This window comes from Dipteris shenzhenensis, chromosome 31, assembly GCF_047967505.1.
Source record: "Dipteris shenzhenensis isolate YYH24624 ecotype China chromosome 31, Dip_SZ_1.0, whole genome shotgun sequence".
NCBI lineage: Eukaryota > Viridiplantae > Streptophyta > Polypodiopsida > Gleicheniales > Dipteridaceae > Dipteris > Dipteris shenzhenensis.
The window spans coordinates 45,191,494-45,216,908 of record NC_141626.1 but is presented as its reverse complement, the minus strand read 5'-3'; the positions used below and the strand labels follow the sequence as shown (position 1 = coordinate 45,216,908).

Genomic DNA, 25,415 nt, shown 5'->3' with positions numbered 1-25,415 from the left:
TATTACAGTCCATAGAACTGTAATGATCCATTGCCCTGTTAGAATTATAGATATAATTCAGCAGTGACCAATGTAATTTAATAAGCTAGCTAGGGGCACTTTTCCCTCTTTAAGAGGTTTTTCCCCCTAACCGCAGTTAGTTCACTAACTATGGTCAGTGACTACTAAGGTTTTGTCACTAGGACAAAACCTTATCTCTAACTCTTTCAGTTGTACACTCTTACACTCTTCTATTGCAACTAAGCTTTCAAGCTTTCAGCTCTCAGCTCACTCTCTCTTGCTCTCTCTCTCCCCAACACTCACATTTGGTATCAGAGCCTGGTTGAGCTCTTGCCTCCAGCCCACGCCCCTGCTGCTACATCTGGTCCGTACAGCTCGAAGCAATCCAAAGATTGTCTGTACAGTCCGTACGACTGTACGGAATCTGTACCCTGCACGTACCGTACCAGTTGTGTAATCGCCGTTCGTACCTGCCGTACCCTGCACGTACCGTACCAGCTGCGTCATCACTATTCGTACCTGCCGTACCCTGCATCAGCGCCGTACAGTCTACGTTCGTCGTACATCTTCTGTACTGCACGCCGTACAGCAGTCGCTGTCCGTACTGCAGCGTCGTACCAGCATTACCTGCATCAGCGCCGTACGATTGTACTTCGCCGTACTGTCTCGCAGATCCGTACGTCCGTACCGCACGTGTATTTCTGTATTACCGTACAGTCCAGTTGCAAAAATCCGTACTTGCAGATCTGTACCTGCAGATCCGTACATGGTTTCCTTCATCTGCAGGTGATCTGTGGCAGGCACATTTTGCAGACAGCCATTGTTTGGCTCAGTTTTTGGGAGTACATTTGGGGCATCTTGTTTGTTGCAGACATTGCAATCAATTTGCAGAATCTGCTTCAGAAATTTGGGGCTTTTTGGTTCTGCTTGTCTTGCAGACAAAATTTGGGACTTTGCAAATAATTTCAAGCTCGAAATTTGGGGCTTTCAATTCTGCAGTACAATTTCTTGAAGAAATCTGGGGATTTTGTAATTATTTTGGTGCTTTTGCAGATAGAGCGCAATTCTTGCAACATTTGGGGCTTTTAATCAATTTGCCCCTTTCCGATTGCAATTTCGGCCCTATTTTGGGGCTTTTGTGTTGGGAGAGCAATTTTGGAGTTTTCAGTTCATACTGCCTTTCTTGAAGTGTTTTGCAGCACTTTTGGCAGATTCCATAGAGTTTTTGATGCTTGGACAGATTTCCGACAGTGCAAGTGCAGAAATCTGAGTTGCATTTACAGCCAGTGATTGGCTATGTTTTTTGGGAGTTGTGCATTTCATTCCCAGTAAGGGAATTCAGTTTTGTATCTGCTTAAATCTCATTCTCAGATATGGCCCAACAAAATCAGAATGACTTTCAGTTCGGTGGTCTTTCACAGGAAGACAAGTTGGATGGTACCAACTACTCCCTCTGGAGTTTTATGGTACACAATATTCTGATTTATCACAATTTATGGGATTATGTGAATGGGGGTGAGATTCGACCAGTAGGTATGGCACCTAATACCCCTCCTCAGCAAGGAGGTGGAAGAGGTCGTGCACAGGGTGCAGCTGCAGAACAAGTTGTTGGTGTAGCTATAGCCACTACTCCAGAGCAGAAGAGATGGGATTCACGCGATGCCTTAGCTTTGTCATGCATCTCTCTTTCAGTGAAAAGATTTATCATTCCGCATATCCGGTCGTGTAAGACCTCGAAGTCAGCGTGGGATATCTTAGAAAGCATGTATGCAGCCCAGAATGATGCAAGGGTATCTTTCTTGAAAAGAGAGTTAAGTAATACACATATGGAAGAGGGTGACTTCATGTCAGTCCACCTCACAAAGCTACAGGATCTCAGAGAGCAATTATTGAACATAGATGAGATTATTCTTGATTCAGAGATGATTACTACCACTCTGAATTCTCTTCCCGAGTTTTATCTCAGCTTTCATACCTCGTTGAACTTATCATTGAGGGGGGGTGCAAATCCTCTCACTTTTCATGAGTTGATAGGACTTTTGCTTAAGGAAGAGCAGACCAGGAAAAACTTGGCTTCACGTGCAGGTGAACAAGCTATGCTCTCAAAGTTTAAGTAAAAAACAAAGGGACAGGCAAAGACATCAGTAAATCAGCCTTCCAGTGGGTCAGGACAGCCTTCACAAAAGGCTAAAAATGATGGAAGTAAGCCCAAGAAGAAGGGTTTTTGTCATTACTGCAAAAAGCCAGGTCATCACATTGCAGAGTGCAGGAAAAGGCTTGCAAAAGAGAAGAAAAACAGCTCCGGTATGGCTGTTTCAGATTCAGCTCCTCATGCATCTGACAGTGGGGATGCTGCAGCCAACTTTGTTGGACAGGATTATGCCTTTTTATCTTGCATTTCAGATTCTAGGTTGGCTGCTCCAGATGCTCGGGATAGTACAGCCACTTGTAATGATGATACATATGCATTTTTGACTTGCAGTTATGACTCTTCTACGGATGCATCTGCTTTCAGTGTCAATGAAACACTGAACACTTGGTATTTTGACAGCGGTGCATCCAAGCATATCACTTCTAGGAAGTGTCTTTTTACTTCCTTGCATCCACCTCCCGTTGGTAAGAAAGTCACTTGTGCCAATAACTCGTCATATTCAGTACGTGGCACAGGAGAAGTTGAGCTTACTGCCATTTGATGGCTTAGTTTTCAGACTTTCAGATGTCTTATATGTGCCTGGTATCACCAAGAATCTTCTTTCAATGTCCACTCTTAACAGAGCTGAATTTCAGGTCATCTTTTGGGGAAAATGATTATGCCTTAAGATTATCTGGTACTCTGCTACGTGGGCTTTTTCAGCTTGATCTTTTTGAGAAAAGAGCAGCCCATGCTCTTGCAGTTTCTACCCCTACTGCTGCCATGCAGAATGCAGAATTATGGCATGTGATATGGCCATATGCATTACAACAGCTTGATGACACTTCAGAAGCACTCTATCGTTGATGCATTGCCACCTCTTGAGATACCTCCTCCACATGCCTGTGAAGGGTGCATTTTAGGCAAGATGCATAGATTCCCCTTCAAAAAGGATGGTTCAGTTAAAGCTGTACGCAAATTACAGCTTATACACAGTGATGTCTGTGGTCCCATGAAAAATCCATCATTGGGTGGTCATCTCTACTTTGTCACCTTTATTGATGATTACTCCAATTTCACTTGGGTCTTTGGGCTGAAGCGCAAATCATAAGTGTTCATGGTGTTTAAACACTTTTCAGCCATGGTTGAAAATGAAACCGGACTCAAGATACAGACATTGCGCACAGATAGAGGTGGGGAATACTTGTGTGCAGATTTTGATGCTTTTCTGAAAGGCAAGGGTATTGTGCATCAGCTCATAGTGAGGCTAATTCCTCAGCAAAAAGGCAAAGCCTCACAAATTCTGGCTTGAAGGTCTGATGTGTGCCAACTACATTTTAAGTCGGGCTCCCACTAAGGCTTTGAAAACAAAAACTCCCTATGAGGTCTGGAATGGGAGAAAGCCTTCAGTGGATCATTTCCGAGTCTTTGGATGCCTTGCATATGCTCATGTGCCAGTTGAATTTAGGCACAAGTTGTCAGATAAGGCAATTAAGTGCATATTTGTTGGGTACAGTGCAGAAACCAAGGGGTACCGTCTCTACAATCCTGCTACACGCAAGATCATTGTCAGTAGAGATGTGATATTTGCAGAAAATTCAGCTCACACTCAGGCTGAATTTCATATGCCTTCTTCTTCTTGAGAGGATGTTTTTGAGGGGTTGCTACCCATTGCCTTGGGTTGCCCTGCTGATATTTCTGATGCAAATCAGAATTTACAGCCACCTCCCGATGCTTTAGTTCAGCCACAGGACGTCTTGCCACCTCCACAGGTAGTGGAACAGGTGGTGCAGGAAGAAATTGCAGACATACATGCAGCAAAACCAGTGCCAAACTGGCTGTTACAGACTCTCAGGGAGAGTAAGATTGATGCTCCATTACCTGGCAGGACTCGCAGTGCAGCAAGGCACATGGAAGGTGCTAATTCAGTGGAATCAGCATATGCAGGTACTCTTCTTGATGAAGAGGAGCCTACAACATTCGAAGAAGCAAAGGACAATGTGCATTGGATGAATGCCATGCATGATGAGTTGCAGTCCATTAAAAAAAATCAGACTTGGGATGTTGTAGACTTGCCACCAGGTAAACATGCCATTGGCACACGATGGGTTTTCAAGGTGAAACGGAAGCCCGATGGCTCCATTGACAAATACAAGGCAAGGCTGGTTGCTAAAGGCTATGCTCAAAAAAAGGGCATAGATTATGAGGAGACATTTGCTTCTACATCCCATGACCACCATCCGATCTGTTATTGCAATGGCTGCATATTTTGAGTGGAATGTTCATCAGTTGGACATAAAAACAGCCTTCTTAAATGGAGACTTGCTGGAAGAGGTGTATGTGAAACAACCTCCAGGCTTTGAGATTACAGCAAATGCATTTCAGGTATGCAAGCTAAACAAAGCTTTGTATGGGCTGAAACAGGCCCCTCGTGCATGGTATGCCAAGATTCATGCCTTTTTGACCAGCAAGGGGCTGCACAATAGTCCTACTGAGAGCACCCTCTACATCAAGATGGATAGGGGGGAAATTTTAGTCATCCTTCTTTATGTCGATGACTTACTGCTCACAGGGTCCAATGAAGATAAAATTGCAGATTTCAAAGCTGATTTGCAGACCACCTTTGACATGTCAGATTTGGGGCTGCTTCACTTTTATTTGGGGATCCAGTTCTCTCAAGAGAGACGTGGCACTGTTATGTCTCAGTCCAAGTATGTGTAGAAACTCTTGGACAGATTTAACATGCATGATTGTAAGCCCATAGCCACTCCCATGGAGCCGGGGTTGAAACTCACAATGCATGATGCAGGAGAATCAGTTGATGCCATATCTTACAGTCAGGCTGTTGGATGTCTCATATATCTCTGCAACACTAGACCTGATATTCAGTTTGCAGTATCTCAGGTGAGCAGGTATATGCACAGCCCAAAAACTATGCATTGGCAGGCAGTTAAGCGCATCTTCCGTTATTTGCAGGGCACGAAGTCTTTTGGCTTGTTATTTCCCAGGGGGTGACTTGCAGATGCATGCCTACAGTGATTTAGATTGGGCTGGTGATTATGACACTAGGCAGTCGACTAGTGGCACTTGTTTCTTTTTGGGTAAATCTTGCATTTTTTGGCTGACCAAGAAACAATCTACAGTGGCTACCTCATCATGTGAAGCTGAGTACAGGGCAGCTTTCACAGCAATAGTTGAATGTGTCTGGCTGCGACGTCTATTTGCTGATCTTCATATGTCTTTGGAGGGTCCTTCTCTATAGTAATTCAGATTGGGCTGGTGATTATGACACTAGGCAGTCCACTAGTGGCAATTGTTTCTTTTTGAGTAAATCTTGCATTTCCTGGCTGAGCAAGAAACAATCTACAGTGGCTACCTCATCATGTGAAGCTGAGTACAGGGCAGCTTTCACGGCAACAGTTGAATGTCTCTGGCTGCGACGTCCATTTGCTGATCTTCATATGTCTTTGGAGGGTCGTTCTCCAATTCTCACTGATAGTCAGAGTGCCATTGCAGTGGCAAAGAATTCAGTGTTTCATGCTCGCACAAAGCACATTGAGGTTCACTATCACTATGTCAGAGAGAAGCTGCATGCAGGAGAGATCAGTATGATCTTTGTGTCCACACATGACAACGTTGCAGATATTTTCATCAAAGCACTACCATGTGAAAAGTTTGAGGCATTTCGCAGTGCCCTGAACTTATATCCGTTTGGTGATTGATCAGCCTTGTACATGACATTGGCACTGCAGGGGGGTGTTAGAATTATAGATATAATTCAACAGTGACCAATGTAATTTAATAAGCTAGTTAGGGGCACTTTTTTCTCTTTAAGAGGTTTTTCCCCCTAACCGCAGTTAGTTCACTAACTATGGTTAGTGACTACTAAGGTTTTGTCACTAGGACAAAACCTTATCTCTAACTCTTTCAGTTGTACACTCTTACACTCTTCTATTGCAACTAAGCTTTCAAGCTTTCAGCTCTCAGCTCACTCTCTCTTGCTCTCTCTCTCTCCCCAACACTCACATGCCTTTGTTACAGACTGCCGCTCTACAAATACCTGCCATAGTAACATAGTCTAGTGTTTGCATTAAAGAGGTGAGATTGTGTGCTAAGTGCGATAATTTGCTTTAGTATTCTGTAAACTCCCAAGGTAGGACCCAATCTGTTTGGGCTTATTGTTTAGAATCTGCAGGTAGCATGGTGACGAGGTGTGGATGTTGTACTTCTCTTTCATGCGATGATGTGTCTGTTCTACTCACCTCTTCAGCACTTTTGCAAATTCTATCTTGCCCAATTTACCCATTTTTGTTTTCTACATTTGTTTTGAATCGAAAAAGGGTTTTTGGGCCCCTCAAGTTTCTCTTCTTGTAGAAAAGGAGGTAGGTCTAAAGGCAACACATTAGGTTAGCCGAATAGAATGGCGGTTTGCACCTTGACTCCCAACCATTACTTTTTCATAGAGTTTCTGTTCTTGCACAATTTTTAGAGCCTCTCGAGTTTCTGTTCCGGTAGAAAAGGGAGTGGGGACTGATTTGGAGAAGGGGGATAGAATTTTGGACTTTAAAACAACAAAAATCTGGAGGATATATTCTAGTCTTACAAAGGTATATAGGGACAGATCTGGAGGAGGGATAGAACTAGCAAGGGGAAAGGGAATGGGAGCTGAAGGAATGGAGTAGGAGAGAGAAGGAGAGAGGAAAAGAAAATGGGACGAGAGGGAGGGAGGGAGAGTACATACAAAGTCAATGGAGGTGAAGGAAGCAGGAGAGTTGAGCATAGATTAGGAAGGAGTTACAAAAGATACATTGCACATGAAGGACGGTGTACCTCCTTATCCCTTTTGGCCTCTCTATCTGACGAACACCCCAAAGTACTAATTTTCGTGACCCACTAACTTGACCAACTTTTGGCCTTCATCACAACCATCTTTGCTCAATATAATTTTTTCCTCAAGATTGCAAGTGATGGTTAGACTAAAAAACGCTTTGCTGTAAAATAAGCATACTCCAACATGTGTTGCGGCTTACCCTTGGTATGGCCTTGTAGGCTAGTTAGCCTAGTATCCCCTTGTGGGCTCTTTAGGACTAGTTTGGACACTGGGACATCTAGTCTTGGTTCACCTAGGACACTTAGCTCTAAGTTCAGCTTGGGTCCTATATAGGCCACCATTTGTACTTTTTAACTTCCCATTTGCAAGTACCATCTTCCTTCCATTGCTCCCTGCATCCAACTGTGGTATTAGAGCAGGATCTCTTGCTCTAACTTGCCTCCTCCCATGCTCGTTGCTCAGTCCAAGTTCTGCTCAAGGATAGAAATGCTATGGGTGAAAGATGGGAGCGTGTTGATGTAAGGGTGGGAGTTACTTTTGGTTTTATGGTTCAACCATTCTTGATATGGTGGAAAATAATGTGTGGCTCGAAATCGAGATCGTTTATGCGGAGTTTCGTAGTAGCTGCCACTTCTGGATCTAAGGGAGATGTCTTTGTTTCAGTAGTCTTTGAAATTGGCGATTTAATGAAACTAGAATGAGTATGTGGTATTTGTGGCTCCATGGAGTAAATCTTGTTGATTTTTGGCTCCTTGAAGCTAGTATGCCCTAAATGGGGTGTTCTGCACAATCTTAGGCCAAGGTAGTGATCTCCTTCCCTCTCCAAAACCATAGGTTTTGTTTTGACTACATAGATGCAGGCATGCATGCATGCTGACATATGTACGTATATACATTATACGTATAAATACTTACGTCTTGGCACAACAACTGACAATATTGCAGCCCATTGATATCGCTTTGCTCCCCTCCATACAGTTGCGGCCTTTCAAACTGTCACATGCACCCCTGCACTTGGGTGCAAAGTGACACATTGGCTACATTGACAAGTGTGTAATAGTTCCCTAAAGGAAGATTTTGTCGTATGTTTTGACCCCTTGTCCAGGGACAATCAGGCACAAGCTACGTAAGTCAGTCTCTCAGTCTTAGGTCAAGTCAAAAGATCAGTCCTTGTTTGCACAATTCGAATCTTGCTCCTTTCCGTCATGCACAAACAAGTATACAGAGATGGATTTGAACAATGACCATTATAGTAGAAACCGTAAACATGTATTGCTCCAAAGATGGACAAAACCTGATACAAAATGTGTGCCTAGTGTGCCATCATCCAAAAGATAGAGTGCTACGTACATGTGGACCCCTAGCACCTCAGAACTGTCTTCTATCTCCTCAATGAGAGTAAAGGTCTCCTCAAAGTCAATGCCATGTACAAACAAGTATACAGAGATGGATTTGAACAATGACCATTATAGTAGAAACCGTAAACATGTATTGCTCCAAAGATGGACAAAACCTGATACAAAATGTGTGCCCAGTGTGCCATCATCCAAAAGATAGAGTGCTACGTACATGCGGACCCCTAGCACCTCAGAACTATCTTCTACCTGCTCAATAAGAGTAAAGGTCTCCTCAAAGTCAATGCCATGTTGTTCATAGCCTTTTGCAACAAGGCGGTCTTTGCAGCAGTCTACACTGCCTTCAACTTTCGGTTTCACCTTGTAAAACCACTTAGTGCTGATGGCACGGTTGACCGCTAGCAAATCACACAACTACCATGAGCCATTTGCATGAATGGAATCCAGTTCAGCCCTCATGGCATCCATCTCTTCTCTGCAAATCCATCCTTATGCATAAGATTTCTTCATTGCAAGCAGTCGCAAATGCAACATCAAGCAAATTGCCATGCATCTTTTTCTGACCACCTCTTGTGCGGGCTGCCAAGGTCTCAGCTTGCTTGCTGGCCTTGAAAGTCTCCAAAATGCATAACCGTCAAAAAACACGCTTTGAGGTGTGTTAGGTTGCATTCCAGAGCAGCAAGGAGGTCAGGAATCAGTTCGTGTTGGAGCAGACATCTAGTAGATCCTGAGCACACCTGGATGCAGACCTATATCCAGTAAGAGAATTAGGAGCTGTAGAGGAAGCATTTGTCAAAACACAATGGAGCAGAACTTTTACAGGAGTGCTCTACTTTGAGCAGCTAGATAGAGGCACATGGCAGAAGAGGAAGAGTTTACCTCAGGGGGTGCAACTATCTTTTGGTACCTTACCTCAGTGTTTGTTTGCTGAAGGTGCTGGTACATGCCTTAGCAGTCTTTGTACTGGTACATGCCTTGGCAGTTTTTGTACTTGGAAGTTGGTTTACATCTATTCTAGTTTGGCTGTACATCTGCATTCTCTTTCAGATCTGAGTTTACCACTTTACTGTTCAGTAGACACATGCAGTGAGTTTGTCTTTCATATTTGTGTCTTGTGTTCTTGAGGTAAACCTTCCACTGCGAGGGGAGTTGGCTATAGCAAGCATCCCATGTTTTTCTATATTGTGATCCATCTAGACTCTGCTCAAATGAGTCAATGTTGAAGTGTATTTCTGAATCCCTAATAATAGTAGCGTCTTCAATTGTTGTTGCTGCGGTGGTGGCTTCGGAACCCTCTCTTCCTATGCTTGCATCAGCCGGGTCATGAGTGCTGCAAGCTTCTTCTTTGTCTATGATGCACAATACTTTAATAAGAACCTAATGTTTGCCATGTATTTATATGGTCGGGAGAGACAAAGCACATTTAGTGGAGGTGATGAGACTAAGCTCTCTGGAAAGGTTTATTGGTCATTTGCCATTTTTGCTGGTTTACAAGAGTTTCGTAGGATCACAATGAAAACAGCAGGTGTATGGGACAATACAATTGCCCTTGTGTGCCCCATTGGGTTTGGGGCTGTTAAGAGTGAGATGCATGGGCAAATTGTTTGGTTTTGTTATAATTTCTGCAGGATTAGCTTGGCCTTGTTCTTTTGGTTATTCTCTCATGAATAAGTCGAGAGTAGCTTGTAGAAGATTGGCCTTGCCTTGGATTTTTGTTGGGTGCTGATGACGTCAGTGGGGATGTCATAGTAGCTAGTCCCTGCTATGCATGATGGAGTTTATGGTTTTCAACCTTATGAGTGACTATCATGAGATTGAAACTGCACTATATCGTGTTTGCACTTCTTTCTGCATGGAAATATCATTCGTTCTTGCGAGGACAGTTATCTTATTAAACAGAATACAGTAGGTTCTTTTATAAACTGTGAGGTAAGGTGCATTTTTAACGAATTAATTTTTGCATACATTTTTTGCGTCAGAAAACAGTTCAACCATTGAATCTGTTCACCAGTTTTGGACATTTATCAAGTGCTAATCTTTTGCAACCTGTGTGGATTTTGGGCCTTGGCAGGTCTACAGTAATAGAGCAGCGTGTTACACTAAGCTTGGTGCCTTGCCTGAGGGGTTGAAGGATGCCAACAAGTGTCTTGAGCTGGACCCTTCTTTTGTGAGAGGATATGCACGGAAGGGTGCTATTCAATTTTTCATGAAAGACTATCATAAAGCCTTGGAAACATACCAGGTTAGTTTTGGTGTGCATGGCTTTCTTTGGGAGTATTCACCACCAATGTTTAGAATGTTTCTTTTTCAAGGGTTAGGTTTTTCTGTGATACAGGCAGGCCTTAAATTTGATGAAAACAATCAAGAGCTGCTGGAAGGTATTCGAAGGTACATTATTTCTTGATTCTTCCACAATTCATTTGATTTGGTGATGTTCTTCTTATTTCATTTAATGTCACACTCTTTTGTGTGTGTGAAGTTCTGTAAGTGGATTTTTGTTGGTGTAGATGCATAGGTCAAATTGAGGCTGCCAACAGAGGAGCAGTAAGTGAAGAGGAGTTGAAGGAGAGGCAGGTGAGAATGGTCTTTGGATGATTTTCAATCACCTCAGGTGAGTTTCGTTTTCCCCCTGGTTAGATTTATTTACTGGTTCATGACCTGCTATTATATGTGCAGGCTAAGTCCATGCAAGATCCAGAAATTCAAAGCATACTTTCAGATCCGATTATGCGTCAGGTATTTTTACCATCAGTTTGCCTATTGAGAAGCTTTTGTATTTGTTGTGTTTTGTTTGAGTGAAGTGTGCATAGTTTTATTTAACTCCTTTGTAGCTATAGAGTTGCATGTCATAGTATGTACTTCTTGAAAAGCATGACTGATGTCATGGCTGATGATTTGTATTAGATGGCGAATTTCTTGAAATGTTGAAAGGAAAGATTTCCCTTGGGTCTGGATATGGCAAAATTTCGGTGAGAGGAAAGATAAGAGTGCGAGTGTACATACATATATACATATTTACGTGTATACAAGATGATGTTCTTTCAGAAAGAGCAACTGTTGGGATAAGTCTCGCTAGAGTACCAAAGACTTTCATTAGAAGTGTTGATGTGGTCAAGAACGATTTTGAGCTTTGAAGAATGGGTGAAAGACCTTTATCACCCCAGCTAGGCCTGCCTTACCGTTTGGACTTCTTTTTTCCTTAATATCAGCACCCCCTCCTTGCTTAGGCTCTTCATGGGTGAGCCTCTTTAGTGCAGACTGTAATGAAGGGGAAAAAGGGGCAATTTAGAGGACCTTTAGAGGCCTCTTAGGTGGGAAATGTGGAGGGACTCCGCGGGTCTTTAGAAACCCAGTATAGCTGCTTATGCTTGGGCACTGATGACGACATAAGTGTTGCTTTGCTTGCTAAGTATGTCTTCATTTCGTTTTTCATAATAGTTTTTGTTTACCTCTTTTTTCTTCTCTTTCATTTTTCCTTTTATTTTTTGTGTAGATTTTTGGTCTTTAGAACAACAAAAAATCTAAATTTGTATGATTGGACTTATTCTAGTCTTACAAAGGTATATATATATATATATATAAGTCCCCATCCACCACTATTTGGTACCTTTTTGATGTGACATCTAATCATATCTACTCCCACCTCCTTCCTCCTACGTGCTGCCTAATCTCTCTCTATCTCTCTTCCCCTCACTCTATTCTCTCTTCATCTCCCTCTACCCCTTTCCATTCTATCTCTCTTCCTCTCTCCTCTCCTCTTGCCCCTTTCTTGCCATCTCTAGCACTTCACCAATTCAGCCCTGGCCTCCTTCATTGCATTGGTATCAGAGCTCTGACCTTGGCATCTTTGTCTTTCCCTTTTCACCATCATCTGGTACTGTTGTAGTTCGAAGATAGCATAAACATGCCCATTCCCCAAAAGCTAACAACGGAGAAAGCTATGCACTAATGGAGAGAGCTGCCCTCTGCTAGCAGCTCGCTCAAACAGTGACAGTGTTTAACGGTGGTAGAAACGGATGCCCCTTGTCCAAGCCTTATACAACGTCATCTTGAAGGCTTGCAATTAAGCGACGCCTGCAGAAATTGCCTAGGCGACACTAGGGACAGCGATAGCAAAGGGCCCTAGGAATCAACCCAACTCTACTGTTTGATTGAGGGTTCCCGACTCAACCGCAGCGCTCAGGACTAGAAAGGTCCCATACAAAGCTGAAGGGGATTAATGATCTTGGTGTGACGTGGCTGTTCTCAATCCTAGGCTGCAGTTCTCATCTCTATGGTGTGCAGTCGTGAGCTGGATGATACAGGTGGCTGCATGGTTGTTGGTTATTGTCATGTCATGCAGTCGATGCTACTCAGCTCAGCGCATCATTCTATCAGAGGTCTTGCTCTTCTACGCTGTCCATCTTAGTTTTGTGGCAGGATATGGCTGTTCTCATTGTCGATCCGTTGCCTACCCAGAGCGCCTCAGCCTACCGCCGGGCTGCTCCGCCGTGCAATCCGTAGCATCGCTGCCAGTTCGTTGTGCTAGTGAAGATGTCTCCCCGAACCGCTCGATCTGCCATTGATTTTCGCTCGTGTCTCGCTGCTCCTGCATGCAAATATTAGGTGATGATTATTAATTCTTAGGTTAGTTTAACTCTAGGTTAGCTAGGTCTAGTTCAATTAAGTTAAGTTGGGTTAGGTCTAGTTAGTTGGGGGTTGGTTGGGTGAAGCTAACTAGGGTTAGATTAAGTACTAGGTTAGGTTTCTTTGAAAAAAAAAAGATACTAGGTTAGGTTAGATTAGTTAAGTTAACCCAACCAAGGTCTAGTAAATCTTACCTTGGGTCAAGTCAATTAACCAGGGCACTCTAATAGTCCTAAAGGTCTTAGGATTAAAGTACTAATTGTCCTAGGTGTCTTAAGGAAACCCCTCCTCCCCCCCCCACCCCCCACCCCCAAAAAAAAAGCAAAATTTCCAACCTCTTTTTGGGGCCTTTCACAGCCCCGCTCGGAGCCATTTCGACTCCATTTTGAAGCCTCTTCATCGACTGTCCTCTTGAACTTCTCCATCGTCCTTTTAGTGTTTCAACACGATATATCAGGTGCTCATTACAGCAGGGTTTTGTTGTCCCGTGGCAGTCACCATGTTGTCCGTGCCTCTCGGGATACATTGTATGATAGTGATGAGGCTACTCAGCATGAGCAATTGCCTTCCACAATGGATGTATCCACTGCTGTTAAAGAGATCCCCTCTCTCTCTTGCATCACGAGAAGCGCAGGCAACGCAGACACAGGGTGCCATCCTCCAGATGGGACAAGATTTCAACCAGCAGCTTACCACAGCCATGGCTATGTAGGATACAGCTCTTGCCCAGATGGGACAGCAGCTCGAGCAGCAGATTGGTTAGGCTATGCAGGACAAGGGCAAGCAGCCCGCACCTTAGCAAGGAAACCACTCAGACAGTCAAGATGTTTTGTCTGCTCCACGTAGGGGTTTTATGGCAGATGCCCATCGTGCATATGAGCATTAGTCTTCTGGACCGTTGCATGTACCCAGCATGGGGATTATTTGGACTTGGATGATGCTTTCTCTATGCCGCAAAGCACCTTCTTGCAGGATGTTAAGCCATCTTTTGGCTCACAGTTTTTTGCATCCATGCGGGCGGAGCCATCTCTTTTGGGTTGACCTAATGCATCTAGTTAGTGCTCCTTTCACCGCACTAGCGAGTATGCCTGCAGTTGGTTTGGTTTTGCCAGCCTACACCCCGGCGATAGAGGTCAGTACTCTTCTGAGCCCTTTGGCATGCCATCATTTCGGAGAGATGCATTTGGCAGAGGCTCAGCTAGGGGTTCATGCACCTATCGCTCTGTCAGTGAGCACCTATAGCCAGACACAGCCAATGCATCAGATGGCAGCAACTAGTATGCATGAGGGGGTTAGTGGTGGGCATCAAGCCACTTTTGATGAGATGGTGGCAGATTCCTTGCATTCATATAAGGCCCTACCTGAGGCCATCAAACTTGAGATGTCCTTTTTCGATTATGTGAAGCTCAAGCGTGATGATGTCCGCAATTTTTGGAGGTTACACACACATGAATTATGCAGCCAAGGATATTAAGGACAAACCCACAGTGCATAAGTTCAAAGGGGACACTCGCATACCTAATGAGCTGAAGGAGTGGCTTACAAAGCTGAAAATTATTTTCGCTTCTATCTAAAGCAGCGAAGGATATCAAGGACAAACTCATAGTGCATAGGTTTAAAGGGGACACTCGCACACCTAATGAGCTGGAGGAGTGGCTTACGAAGGAAAATTATTTTCGCTTCTACCCTAAGCAAGATGAGGATCACGTAATCTTTGCGGGTATGCACATGCAGGACTATGCGCATACTTGGTAGTGTCATACGAGGGACTCGCCTCAAAGGCCAGCCACATGGATCTTTTCATGCCTTGATGGGTGCTAAAAGTGTTGAAACTATCATATTGAAAGGGCAAATTAATGGCAAGATTATTCACATGCTTGTGGACAGCGGTAGCACTCATAGTTTCATCAATTCTAAGACCTTATAGAAGGTGGGACTGATTGTTACTGAGATTGATCATGGGTTGAGAGTAGAGGTGGAAAAGGATTGGGGGTTGTTCTGAGGCAGGAACACGAGGCAATAGCCTTTGAAAGTAAGAAGTTTGATGCCAAAGAACTCAATTACCATGTTTATGATCAGGAGATGTTGGCTATCTTGCATGCTTTCAAGGAATGACACCACTATCTGTACGGGAGTAAAATTAAGGTGAAAACAGATCATAGGACACTCAAATTCTTCCTCACCCAGTGGTTGCAGATGCCTTGTCCAGGATGTGGGCTTGCAATTTATTTGCTATCTCTACCATATATCAGGAGTGGATTCATGGCATTCAAGAAGAGTATATGCAGAATTCTAAGTCAGCTCCCATATTTTCAGATTTGTAGAAGCCTTCTACTTAGGGTCATTTGGAATTCAAATTGCATAATGGGCTGTTGTGGTGCCAGGACAGAATTTATTCAGTGCCAGACTCAAAATATAGACAATTGGTTTTGCAAGAATGCACTCCTCTCCCATGGCTGGACATACGGGTGTCACTAAAACATACGAACTAGGTTGCGGTAGGCAAGCTTTCCATCATAGGAGCACATGAGTGTTAACTTGAAATTGAACCTAAATCCTAGCATTTTATCAAAATTTTAAAGGAATTAACGAATGAATAAAATTGTGGACATGAGACACGACACAGGGTTCGTTAGGACCCGATCCTCCCTGCAAATGTCAGTGGTGGTGATTTATTATTGATTTGGCAATGTCCATATTGTTTGTGCGTTTTGGGAGTTGAAGCCCATTAAATACATGAATAAGCCATGGCTGGACATACGGGTGTCACTAAAACATACGAACTAGGTTGCGGTAAGCAAGCTTTCCATCATGCACACGAGTGTTAACTCAAAATTGAACCTAAATCCTAGCATTTTATTAAAATTTTAAAGGAATTAACGAATGAATAAAATTGTGGATATGAGACACGACACAGGGTCCGTTAGGACCCGATCATCCCTGCAAATGTCAGGGGTGGTGATTTATTATTGATTTGGTAATGTCCATATTGTTTGTGTGTTTTGGGAGTTGAAGCCCAACAAATATATGAATAAGGCGATGCTCACAAGAGCCCGTATCTAATCCTCATTACAGTCTATACAATATTGTCACATAGACTACAATCATATGAATAGAGGTATTGATATCTTTCGATGTTGCGTCGCATCGAGAACATGCATCAAGAGAGAGAAATGTTGTAAGAATTTAGATTGAAGACAAGCAATTTTGAATGGATGAGGAATTGAAAATATTTGTATGATAATATATAATATATAATTATAATAACCACACACAGTGTGGGCGGGGAGGTGGCGCGCTTCCTTTCCCAAAGAGTTATAATCCGAGGGAACGGTCCCTTCCTCGTGCATCGAGAATATAAGCACCGAGAATAAGTCTTGCGAATGGATAGGATATTGGCATATTACCTAGATGTCAATAGCTGTAATCATATTTCTGCATATTGGCCGTAAAGCCCACATCTTTCTAATGACTTCCATGTTAACTTGCACCCACAAATAGAAAACGAGCAAAGCACATGAGGCTGCTAATATTTAAATTTGCGAGAGCGCCAAAATTTAAAGGATATGTTTGCTATTAAACTTAAAAAAAAGACCTTACTAGAAGGAACCCTTTTTGGGGCCAAAGGGATCGACAAACGGTGCTCTTGAACTTGACATTGAGAGTGACGTTGATGACAAGCCATCATAATTTTTTCCATTTTCCTAGCCTTTAACATTGGCGAGTTTATGGACCTACTCGAGGGTTCACTTGATTTGCATCAAGGTCGAAAGCAGAACAAGATGCAGGAGAAGTTGTTGCATTGGCAGGAGTTTGCCAACGATGGTGTCAACTCATTTAATAGTCTTACAACTTGGCTAGAAAGACTCCTACAAGTTCCATTCGCTTTAGGGGAACCTGGTCCTTGTTCACTTCCCAGCACCGATTGCACGTATATAGACTTGATGTTGAGGCAACTTGGTGCTTGTTCACTTCTAGCACCAATTCACGTATATAGACTCGATATCTTCAAGTTCTATAACTCCTCGTTGATTATATCGTTCACTTCCCCACAGGATTTCTCCAGCTTGTCCATATCAAATGGTTGCTCCTCTATGTTGCCCATAAAATGTTGTTGCATTTATTGTGTAGTTCGATACACCCTCCATCGCACAATGGATGTTCACTTTCCACTACCGGCCTACTGCAGCATGTCGCTGAGAGGGATTGAAAGCGTTTTGCAACCCCTGCGAGACGGCCTCACCGCAAGAGTGTAGTAATCACATATGATGTTAAAGTCCCATTGATCCTTTGCAACAAAAGTGGAGCGAACATTACCCTTCGTAAACGCGTCTACGACACCAGAGTCTGAATTTTACGATGTGGTAGTGCAGAGTATCAACGGTGTAGTTGGCCCTCGTCTAGTTGATTGACATCTCTGCGGGAAGAAAGTGGGAATTGTCTCCACTCCACAAATCTTATCCTGTGGGTCGAGGTTCATGCTTGTAATGGCAATAGTCATGCATACAACCAATATTACTAGAACTAGTGCGCTTGTAAAAGATCTTCTACATGATATTGTAAATCAAACGTGGCAACTTAGTAGAGATCTACAAAGGGGCTGAAGGTGGTGGAGAAGAACCTAGATATCCAAAACAACCTAAATACAGAGATCTACAAAGGGGCCGAAGATGAGTTTTTGGGCTTCCATGAAGATCAGAACTTTTGCCCGACCTTCCTCAGCAACACCGTCTTGAGCCTTTCCAAGATCTGCTGTGAACTTGGTCTGAAAGTGCTTTAGATTGCCTTGCCGCTTGCCTGTCGCAGTTCCATTCGAACACCATCCAAACCCCCATTATCATCGGCGAGCTTGCGATTGCTATCGTGATAGTTGGTAACGGCGATCTTCGTAGTGAGGCATAAACTCAAGCTCGACAGAGCTTTCCGTGATGGAAAGCTGTCAGGACTGCTCAAATTGAGGGAGAAACTCCGGTCAGATCTTGAAGAACCGAAGATGTCCCATGCAGAGATATTCAGCTACAAAGCAATTCGGTTCAAAGGGCTTGTGACAATTTGGAGTAATCATGAGGACCTACGATTGTGTTGCATGAGAATTGCATGAGGTCCCAAGTAATTATCGTCCAGCTGGTCATGGGAATCTATGAGAATCAAAAAGTTTCTATCCTAGATTCGTTGCAGAGATTAGAGAGCGACTGCAGGCTTGGAAGGACGCCAGGCTGGTCGTCCATGGGTCTGTTTGTGATGTTTCGTCGTTGGAAGCTTGCAAGTAGCTGGTCGCCGAGGTCTCCAAGCATTTCGAGGGGAAGCTCAGTAAGAGGGGGTTTGAAGCCATGATCATCTGCGGGCTGCAGCAAACCCGGAGGGGGAAGAGGTAATGGAACGTGGGGAGGAGGGGAAAAGTAGAGAAAACCAAGCAGCTAGACTAGGGGTCGAAAAGGCCCCTTGCAAACAAGCCAAGCTTGCGTCGAAGCAGGATCTCTGCACATTATTTAACCTGGTGCTCGTGCAAGAAAAGCACGCTTCAAATTTCAAAGCATTGCTTTCATAGAAAGAAAGCTTCTAACCCTTAGATCGATTCAAGATCAAGGGTCTATAATGGAACACGTGGTTGAAGGAGGGAGCCTAAAAGGAAAACTTCCCTCTAGGCTGCCTATTGTAAAGAATCAAACAGAGCTTTACCTGGGAAATACGTGAGGGATGTGGTTAAATACGTGGCTGAATGCTTGCCTTGCCAACAGAATAAAGTGGACAGCAAGCTACCCGTAGTCTCTTGCAGCCATTACCCATTCCAGAGGGCAAATGGACGCACATAGCAATGGATTTCATCATAGGATTGCCTTCTACAGAGAGGGGATGGGACATCATCTTTGTTGTGGTGGATAGGATGACAAAAGAAGCCCATTTTATACCCACTAAGACCCGGTATTCAGCGTCACAGGTTGCTTGGCAATTCATTCAGCATGTCTTTAAGCATCATGGTTTCCCTCAGGAAATTGTCAATGACAGAGGTGCAAAATTTATGGGTCACTTTTGGCAGGAGTTATTTACAGCAGTGGATACATTACTCACACTTAGCACTGCTCACTTAGCACTGCTTACCATCCTTAGGCTGATGGACAGTCGAAAATGGTGAACAAATGGATGGAGGAATATTTGAGGAACTTTTGTCATGATACTCATAAGTCTTGGGATAAATGGTTGGCACTTGCTAAATTTTGCTATAACAGTACCAAGCATCTCTCTATTGGCATGAGCCCGTTTGAGGCAATGTATGGATGCAAGGTAGGGATGCCTTCTTCAATTGCTGACATGGCTGTGAAAAATCAGTGACATGGCTGTGAAAAATCAGCAAGCACGGAATGACTTGGAGAGGATGGATGCCCTTCTGCAATTGGAAAAAAAGAATATGCAGGATGCCCAAGCCAAGCAAAAGAAATATGCGGATGAACGCAAGAGGTATTTGTCTTTCAAAGAGGGAGATTATGTGCATTTGCGTCTCCATAAGAACCGTTATGCGTCGCTGAAAGGTAATGCAAACACAAAGCTTGCTCATAGGTATTACGGTCCTTACAGGACCATCCGCAAGGTTGGAGAGGTAGCATATCAGTTGGAGCTACCCAGTACCTGCAAGATCCATGATGTTTTTCATGTCTCTTTGCTGAAACCACATGTAGGACAGCATATCCATGTTCTTTCTGAGTCGCCACCTATGGATGAGGAGGGCCACATCCTCTATGTTCCAGAGCGCATCGTGGGTTTCAGAGACCATGTACTCAGCAACAAGGTCTATGTAGTGTATCTTATCAAGTAGCGAGCACTCCGTGAGGATGAAATTTCATGGCAGCTAGAAGGCACGGTCCAGGACCACCCCTATCTCCTACCGGGCTGATTAGTAGTTGCTGTTTGTTGCACTCTTTTTGGACAGCCATGTTGTGAAATTTTGAGGGAAAATTTCTATGGAAGGGATGGCTGTAATGAAGGGGGAAAAGGTGCAATTTAGAGGTTCTATAAAGGCCTCTTAGGGTCCCCATCCACCACTATTTGTGTACCTTTTTTATGTGACATCTAATCCTATCTACTCCCACCTCCTTCCTCCTACGTGCTACCTACAATCTCCCTCTCCCAATCTCTCTCTATCTCTCTTCCCCTCACTCCTCTCTCTCTTCCTCTTCCTCTCCCACTCTCTCTCTCTCTCTCTCTTCCCCCCACTCCTTTCTCTCTTGTTCGTACCTCCCCCTCTCATCTGTTTGTCTCTCACCAAAGCTGCCTAAACATCATTCTTCACCTGGTCGATCTCTCACCAAGCAACGCACCAGTGCCATGACAGATACTGTATCTCTCCGCTCAGCCTCTCCGCTCTCCCGCTCAGCCTGTCCCGCTCTCCGTAGCTCTCCCGCTCAGCCTCCCCGCTCTCCCGCTCAGCCTCTCCCGCTAGCCCCTCCGCTCAGCCTCTCCCTCTCCCTCTCCCTCTCCCTCTCTGCCTCCCCCCCGCTCAGCCTCCCTGCTCAGCCTCTCCCGCTCAGCCTCCCCGCTCTCCCGCTCAGCCTCTCCCGCTAGCCTCCCCGCTCAGTCTCTCCCTCTCTGCCTCCCCTCTGCTCAGCCTCTCCGCTAGCCACCCCTCACCCGCTCTGCCTTCCCTCCGCTCAGCCTGTGCGCTAGCCCCTCCACTCAGCCGCTTCGCCTCAGCCACCCCTCACCCGCTCTGCCTCCCCTCCGCTCAGCCCGCTCTCGCTTTAGCCCCTCGCCACCTTCGCCACCCCTTTTTTTTTTTCCCAACTAAAAAAAAAAAAACCCTCGTCATCTTAGCCTCTCCTTCTCCACCTCCCGGTTGCCTCTCCACCTCAGGCCTCCACCCCGCCTCTCCACCACCTCGCACTGGACGTGCCTCCCATTATGGGGGGAGAGCCGGTGCGTCCGCTCTCGCTCCCGGTCGGACAGTAAGACCTGCACCCATTTTAAAAAAAAAGGGTCCAAGAGAAATGGGGGACAAAGCTAAGAAAGACGACAACAGCAGCAAAAAGAAGCAAACGACACAACTGAAATTGGAGGATGTGAACACACGTTACAACCGAAGTGGACTCGGGGTAGACAGCAAGGCGAAGGCAGGACCTGCCTCAGCCTCTTCAGTCCCTATCTCTACCTCAACCTCAACTCCCGCTACAGTTTCGGTTTCGGTTTCAGCTCCAGCTTCAGCTCCCTCTATCTCTATCTCTATCTCTATCTCTATCTCTGCTTCGACTTCAGCCCTTGCTTCAGGCTCAGCTCTAGTTCCAGTCTCAGCTCCATAGTGCCAGCCAAACGGAAACGGAAGAAAGGGAGTTTTTGGCTCCCGCCAAAACGGAAACGGAAGAAACGGCAATATGATACAATTTATGTATAAAAATTTATTTTTTATACATAAGATAATTATCAATAGAGTGCAAATCATACATAATACAATTATCTATACTTGAAGCTTCAAGCATTAATGCATCATTCATGCCTCTATGATTCTAAATTCTTGAATGATGCTTCAATAATCTGAAATCAACATGCATCATGACTAACAAGTTTGGCATTACAAGAATCTGAAATTTAGAAGTTTGAAGTACTTTAAACTTAGCACACAAGTTGAAACTTGAAACTTGAAACTTGAAACTTGAAAGCATCCAATGTCCAAACTCCATAGATGATCATGATTCATGATCCACAAATTTCATGGTCATGACTCATGAGTCATGCAAGACTCAAAATAAAAGCACCCATGGATGATATTAAAAAAAGCAGCTGCGACCTGGCACCAAGGTCCAAAATATACTCAGTAGTAAGTACTGTATCTACTATCATAAAAAAAGAAATAACATAGTCTAGGAATCAAGATGCACCATGCTGCAGCCTGCAGGCTGCATGCATGATGCATCTGAAGTGTCATGACTAGGAGTAGGCTAGCAGTGTAGTCTGTACAGTCGTAGTCAAGTGACAAGGACCAAGGTACATCACTACTAATCATCTGCATCATCCATCGTCATCCTTTGCCTCCTCAGATGAGCTTGAGGCATCTGTGTCACTGTCTGAAGAAGAATCATCAACATTAGGATCAGGACCATTGGGTGCAACTGAAGTACTAGCACCATCTTCAGATGGTTGAGTGTATGATCGTGTGTGGTGTGCTGGTGCTGACAGCTCCTCATACAACATGGTGTCTATGTCCAGCTCCTCCTGTGGGATATCTGGTATGGCCTTCATCTTCTCCACGTCCACCTTGTCTACATTCACTTGGTGAGGTTCGAGGCAGCCGGCGGCGAACTCAAGGAGACGGAGGTTGCAATGACAAAACACCAACCGCTCCAATTGAGCCGTGCTCAATCTGTTCCTCTTCTTTGTGTGAAAGAGGGCCCAAGTGCTGTAGTTCCTCTCACAAGGACCGGAAGTGCAGTCGTGTGAGAGAACACGTATAGCAAGGCGTTTTTGCCATAAGCCAATTAAGCAGAGATAAGTATCAGGAACTTGATAACTTTAAACATATTTGTAGTAGATAAAACTTCAAATTACTTAACGACTAAGCTCTAACTAGTGGCATTGTAACTTGTCTCTTACCAAAGTAGGAGTACAGTTGCCATATTTCTCCCACCAGGAGACAGGCTGCAATTGTGTCTCTCAGAGCCTAGCGGTAGGTCGACCAAAGGAGAGGCTGTGATTGCGGAACAATAGAAGTTCATCCTCAATTCTTCGTTGCATCTCCAAGTCACCACCCGTCCAATTTTGTAGATACTGTTGCATCCCCTCCTCCAACTTGTCATGCTCATATTGCTCTTGACTGCGTCAGAGGGGATGCAATACATGTGCCACCGCATGGATTGGGTGGTGGAACCAATTCCACCGCTTATTCCATATAGCACAGATGGACTCGACCCTACCCTAAATCATGCCACAAGAAATTAGAATGCATTATGCATGCAAAATTCATAGACTATAGATAATATTACATACATAATATATATCTGAAAATTCCAAGCTTCATGATAACAAATTGCAATTTAGTAACTGCAATAATTATACATATTACAAAAGTAAAAAGTCTTACTTATCAGGCGATAGGGAAGTGTTTCTGTTGAGGGCCTCTCTAATCTTGTCCATAAACTCGTACGAGATCCCTAATGTGCTTCCCTCCATGTCTATGATGCGAAGCACCGTTTAGATAGGATTAATCGATTTGATTAATGCCTCCGCTTGATTCCACCAAGACTCATCCATGATCATGTGGACAAATTTGAGACTTTGCTTGGCCTCTATCATCCCAATCTCCCCACTCCCGAGGCACAACCGTGTGCAACAAGCCCTGTGCACAAGACCTGGCGCACTCGCACAAGCCTCTCCACCATTATGAACATGTAATCAAACCTTATGGTTGGAGGTTTCAATAGCTCAAGGTCACTGTAAGCCCGATAGATGCTGAGGACTTTGGGTCTCTTTGTGAAAAACTTCACGATACTGCGGCCTGTGGAGAAGATGGCATCAATCCAAGGTATCTTCCCTAGGTCCTTGATCAAAAGATCAAGGCAATGTGAGGCGCAGGGTGTCCACACAATCTTAGGGAACTCATCTTCTAACATGGCACTCATTGACACACAATTGCTGCCATTATCTGTCATCACTTGCACCACATGCTCAACACCTATCTCCATAATGGCTGCCCGTAAATGCTCCCAAATATACAACCATGTAATCACTGTACCTGCAGTGGAAGCGTCTATGGCTCTCAAGAACATGGTTCTCTTGCAAGAAGACACTAAATTATTGTACGCACTCCTCCTGCGTGCATTTGACCATCCATCGCATAAGAGTGTGCATCCATATTTTTTCCAAGTCTCTTTCAAGGGCTTCATTTGGTCTTCCAAACATTCCCTCTCTCTTCTTAGCTCTCTTGTCCGCAAGGCCTCATATGTAGGCCCTTCCTATTCATACCCAATGCGGCTTACGGCTCTCATGGCCTTTCTCCATCGTGTAGTCTTCGCCACATGAAAGGGTATTGCACACTGTATGAAGAGCTTTGTGAGCTCACTAGTGGCCTCCTTCACTGCTTGCTTTTGCAAGCGTGCTTGAATGCTAGACCTTTGCAGTGATCCTCTTTTTCCCGCACTAGCATCCACACTAATTGATCCATGTGGCAAGGGTGTTCTTGTAGCACTAGGACTCGCGCTCGATGTAGTTGATGCCCCTCTACTTCTCTTTGCAGAACCCAATGTGCTGGCATCATCCAATGGCTCAGTGTCAGCAGCCTGTTCTTCATCTTGCAGCCCTTTCCCTCCACTTTTTGCAGCCAAGGCTGCCATGCGTACATGCTTCCATTCTGTTAGGCCACCTTTCACTGGAGTAGGCACAAACTCACAAGGTCCTACATCCTTGCTGGGAACACCTGCTAGATGGTCTTTCACCCGTGTGACAGACCTCGTTTTGCTTATGCGGCAATAGTTGCATCTCCACTTCTTGGAGCCACCGCCTCCTTTATAACTATCCAGGAGGGAGACATGGACCCAATAAGCATCTCTCGGCATTGAGGAGGATGGGAAGGTGAGAAGGAGGATGGAGAGGTCACAAGTGAGAAAGGATGGAGAGGTAGAAGGAGGATGGAGAGCTCAGAGGTAAAGGAGCCTGGAGGATAAGAGGTAGAAGTGGAGGAGGATAGAGAGGAGGAGGATGGAGAAGTTACAGGTAAGAGAGGATGGAGAGGAGGAGGATGGAGGGATGGAGAGCAGGTTGTCAAGCTGCAGCTTGCAGGATGTAGAAGATGGAGAGAAGGATAAAGAGGATGGAGAGAGAAAGATGGAGGTCCGAGGAAAACGGGATGGAGAGTCCAAGAGCAAAGGATGGAGGGAGAAGGTGGAGAGAGCAGCAAGGATGCACAGAAGGAGTGCAATGGGCGGGAGGCGGCGAAAAAAGGAGCTAGGCGGCGAAATCGTGATTTTGGGAGTCTAGGTCAAAAACAGGTTTTACGAAACGGCGTTTCTTCAAGAAAGGCCGTTTTCGTTTCGCCGTTTTCGTTTCCTGCCCAGAAACAGCTGTTTCTAGAAACTATGCTCAACTCCCTCTACATCTACGATTAGTGACATACTCATGCCCATGGCGCTGGTTGTTGTTCCTTTCCCCTCCTCTCTTGTTACAGCTCTCGCACAGCTTATCACCCCTACTTCGGAGGTGTCATACATTGTTTCGCACTACGCTTCACTCTCCTCTCTCCCTCTCAGTCAGCCCACGCTCCCACACCCTGTTGGTACTGCCTCATCCATTCCACTGTCATCTCTATTCCTCACTTAGTCACCGTCTAGTTTTCGGACTCAGTCTCACACTTTCATGCCACAGTCACCACAGTTTCAGCATGGACATGGGTGGGCTGATACACCACATGCCCTTTATAGCTAGATGCTGCATTTCAGGTCATCACATATCTGCACCGAGTTAGGGAATATGGGGATTATACCTCGGGACGTAGCAG

The 25,415-nt window shown here is 44.6% G+C and overlaps 1 protein-coding gene across 1 annotated transcript in view; it reads left to right on the top strand.

Annotated features, from left to right (window-relative positions):
- LOC147881515 (hsp70-Hsp90 organizing protein-like) overlaps positions 1 to 25,415 on the top strand; it is an 80,220-nt gene that overhangs the window by 27,833 nt on the left and 26,972 nt on the right. Inside the window, exons 5-8 of the mRNA XM_087402257.1 lie at positions 10,389 to 10,559; positions 10,653 to 10,705; positions 10,825 to 10,891; positions 10,994 to 11,053. Coding sequence (XP_087258383.1) covers positions 10,389 to 10,559; positions 10,653 to 10,705; positions 10,825 to 10,891; positions 10,994 to 11,053 — 351 coding nt within the window. The remainder of the gene's footprint in view (positions 1 to 10,388; positions 10,560 to 10,652; positions 10,706 to 10,824; positions 10,892 to 10,993; positions 11,054 to 25,415) is intronic.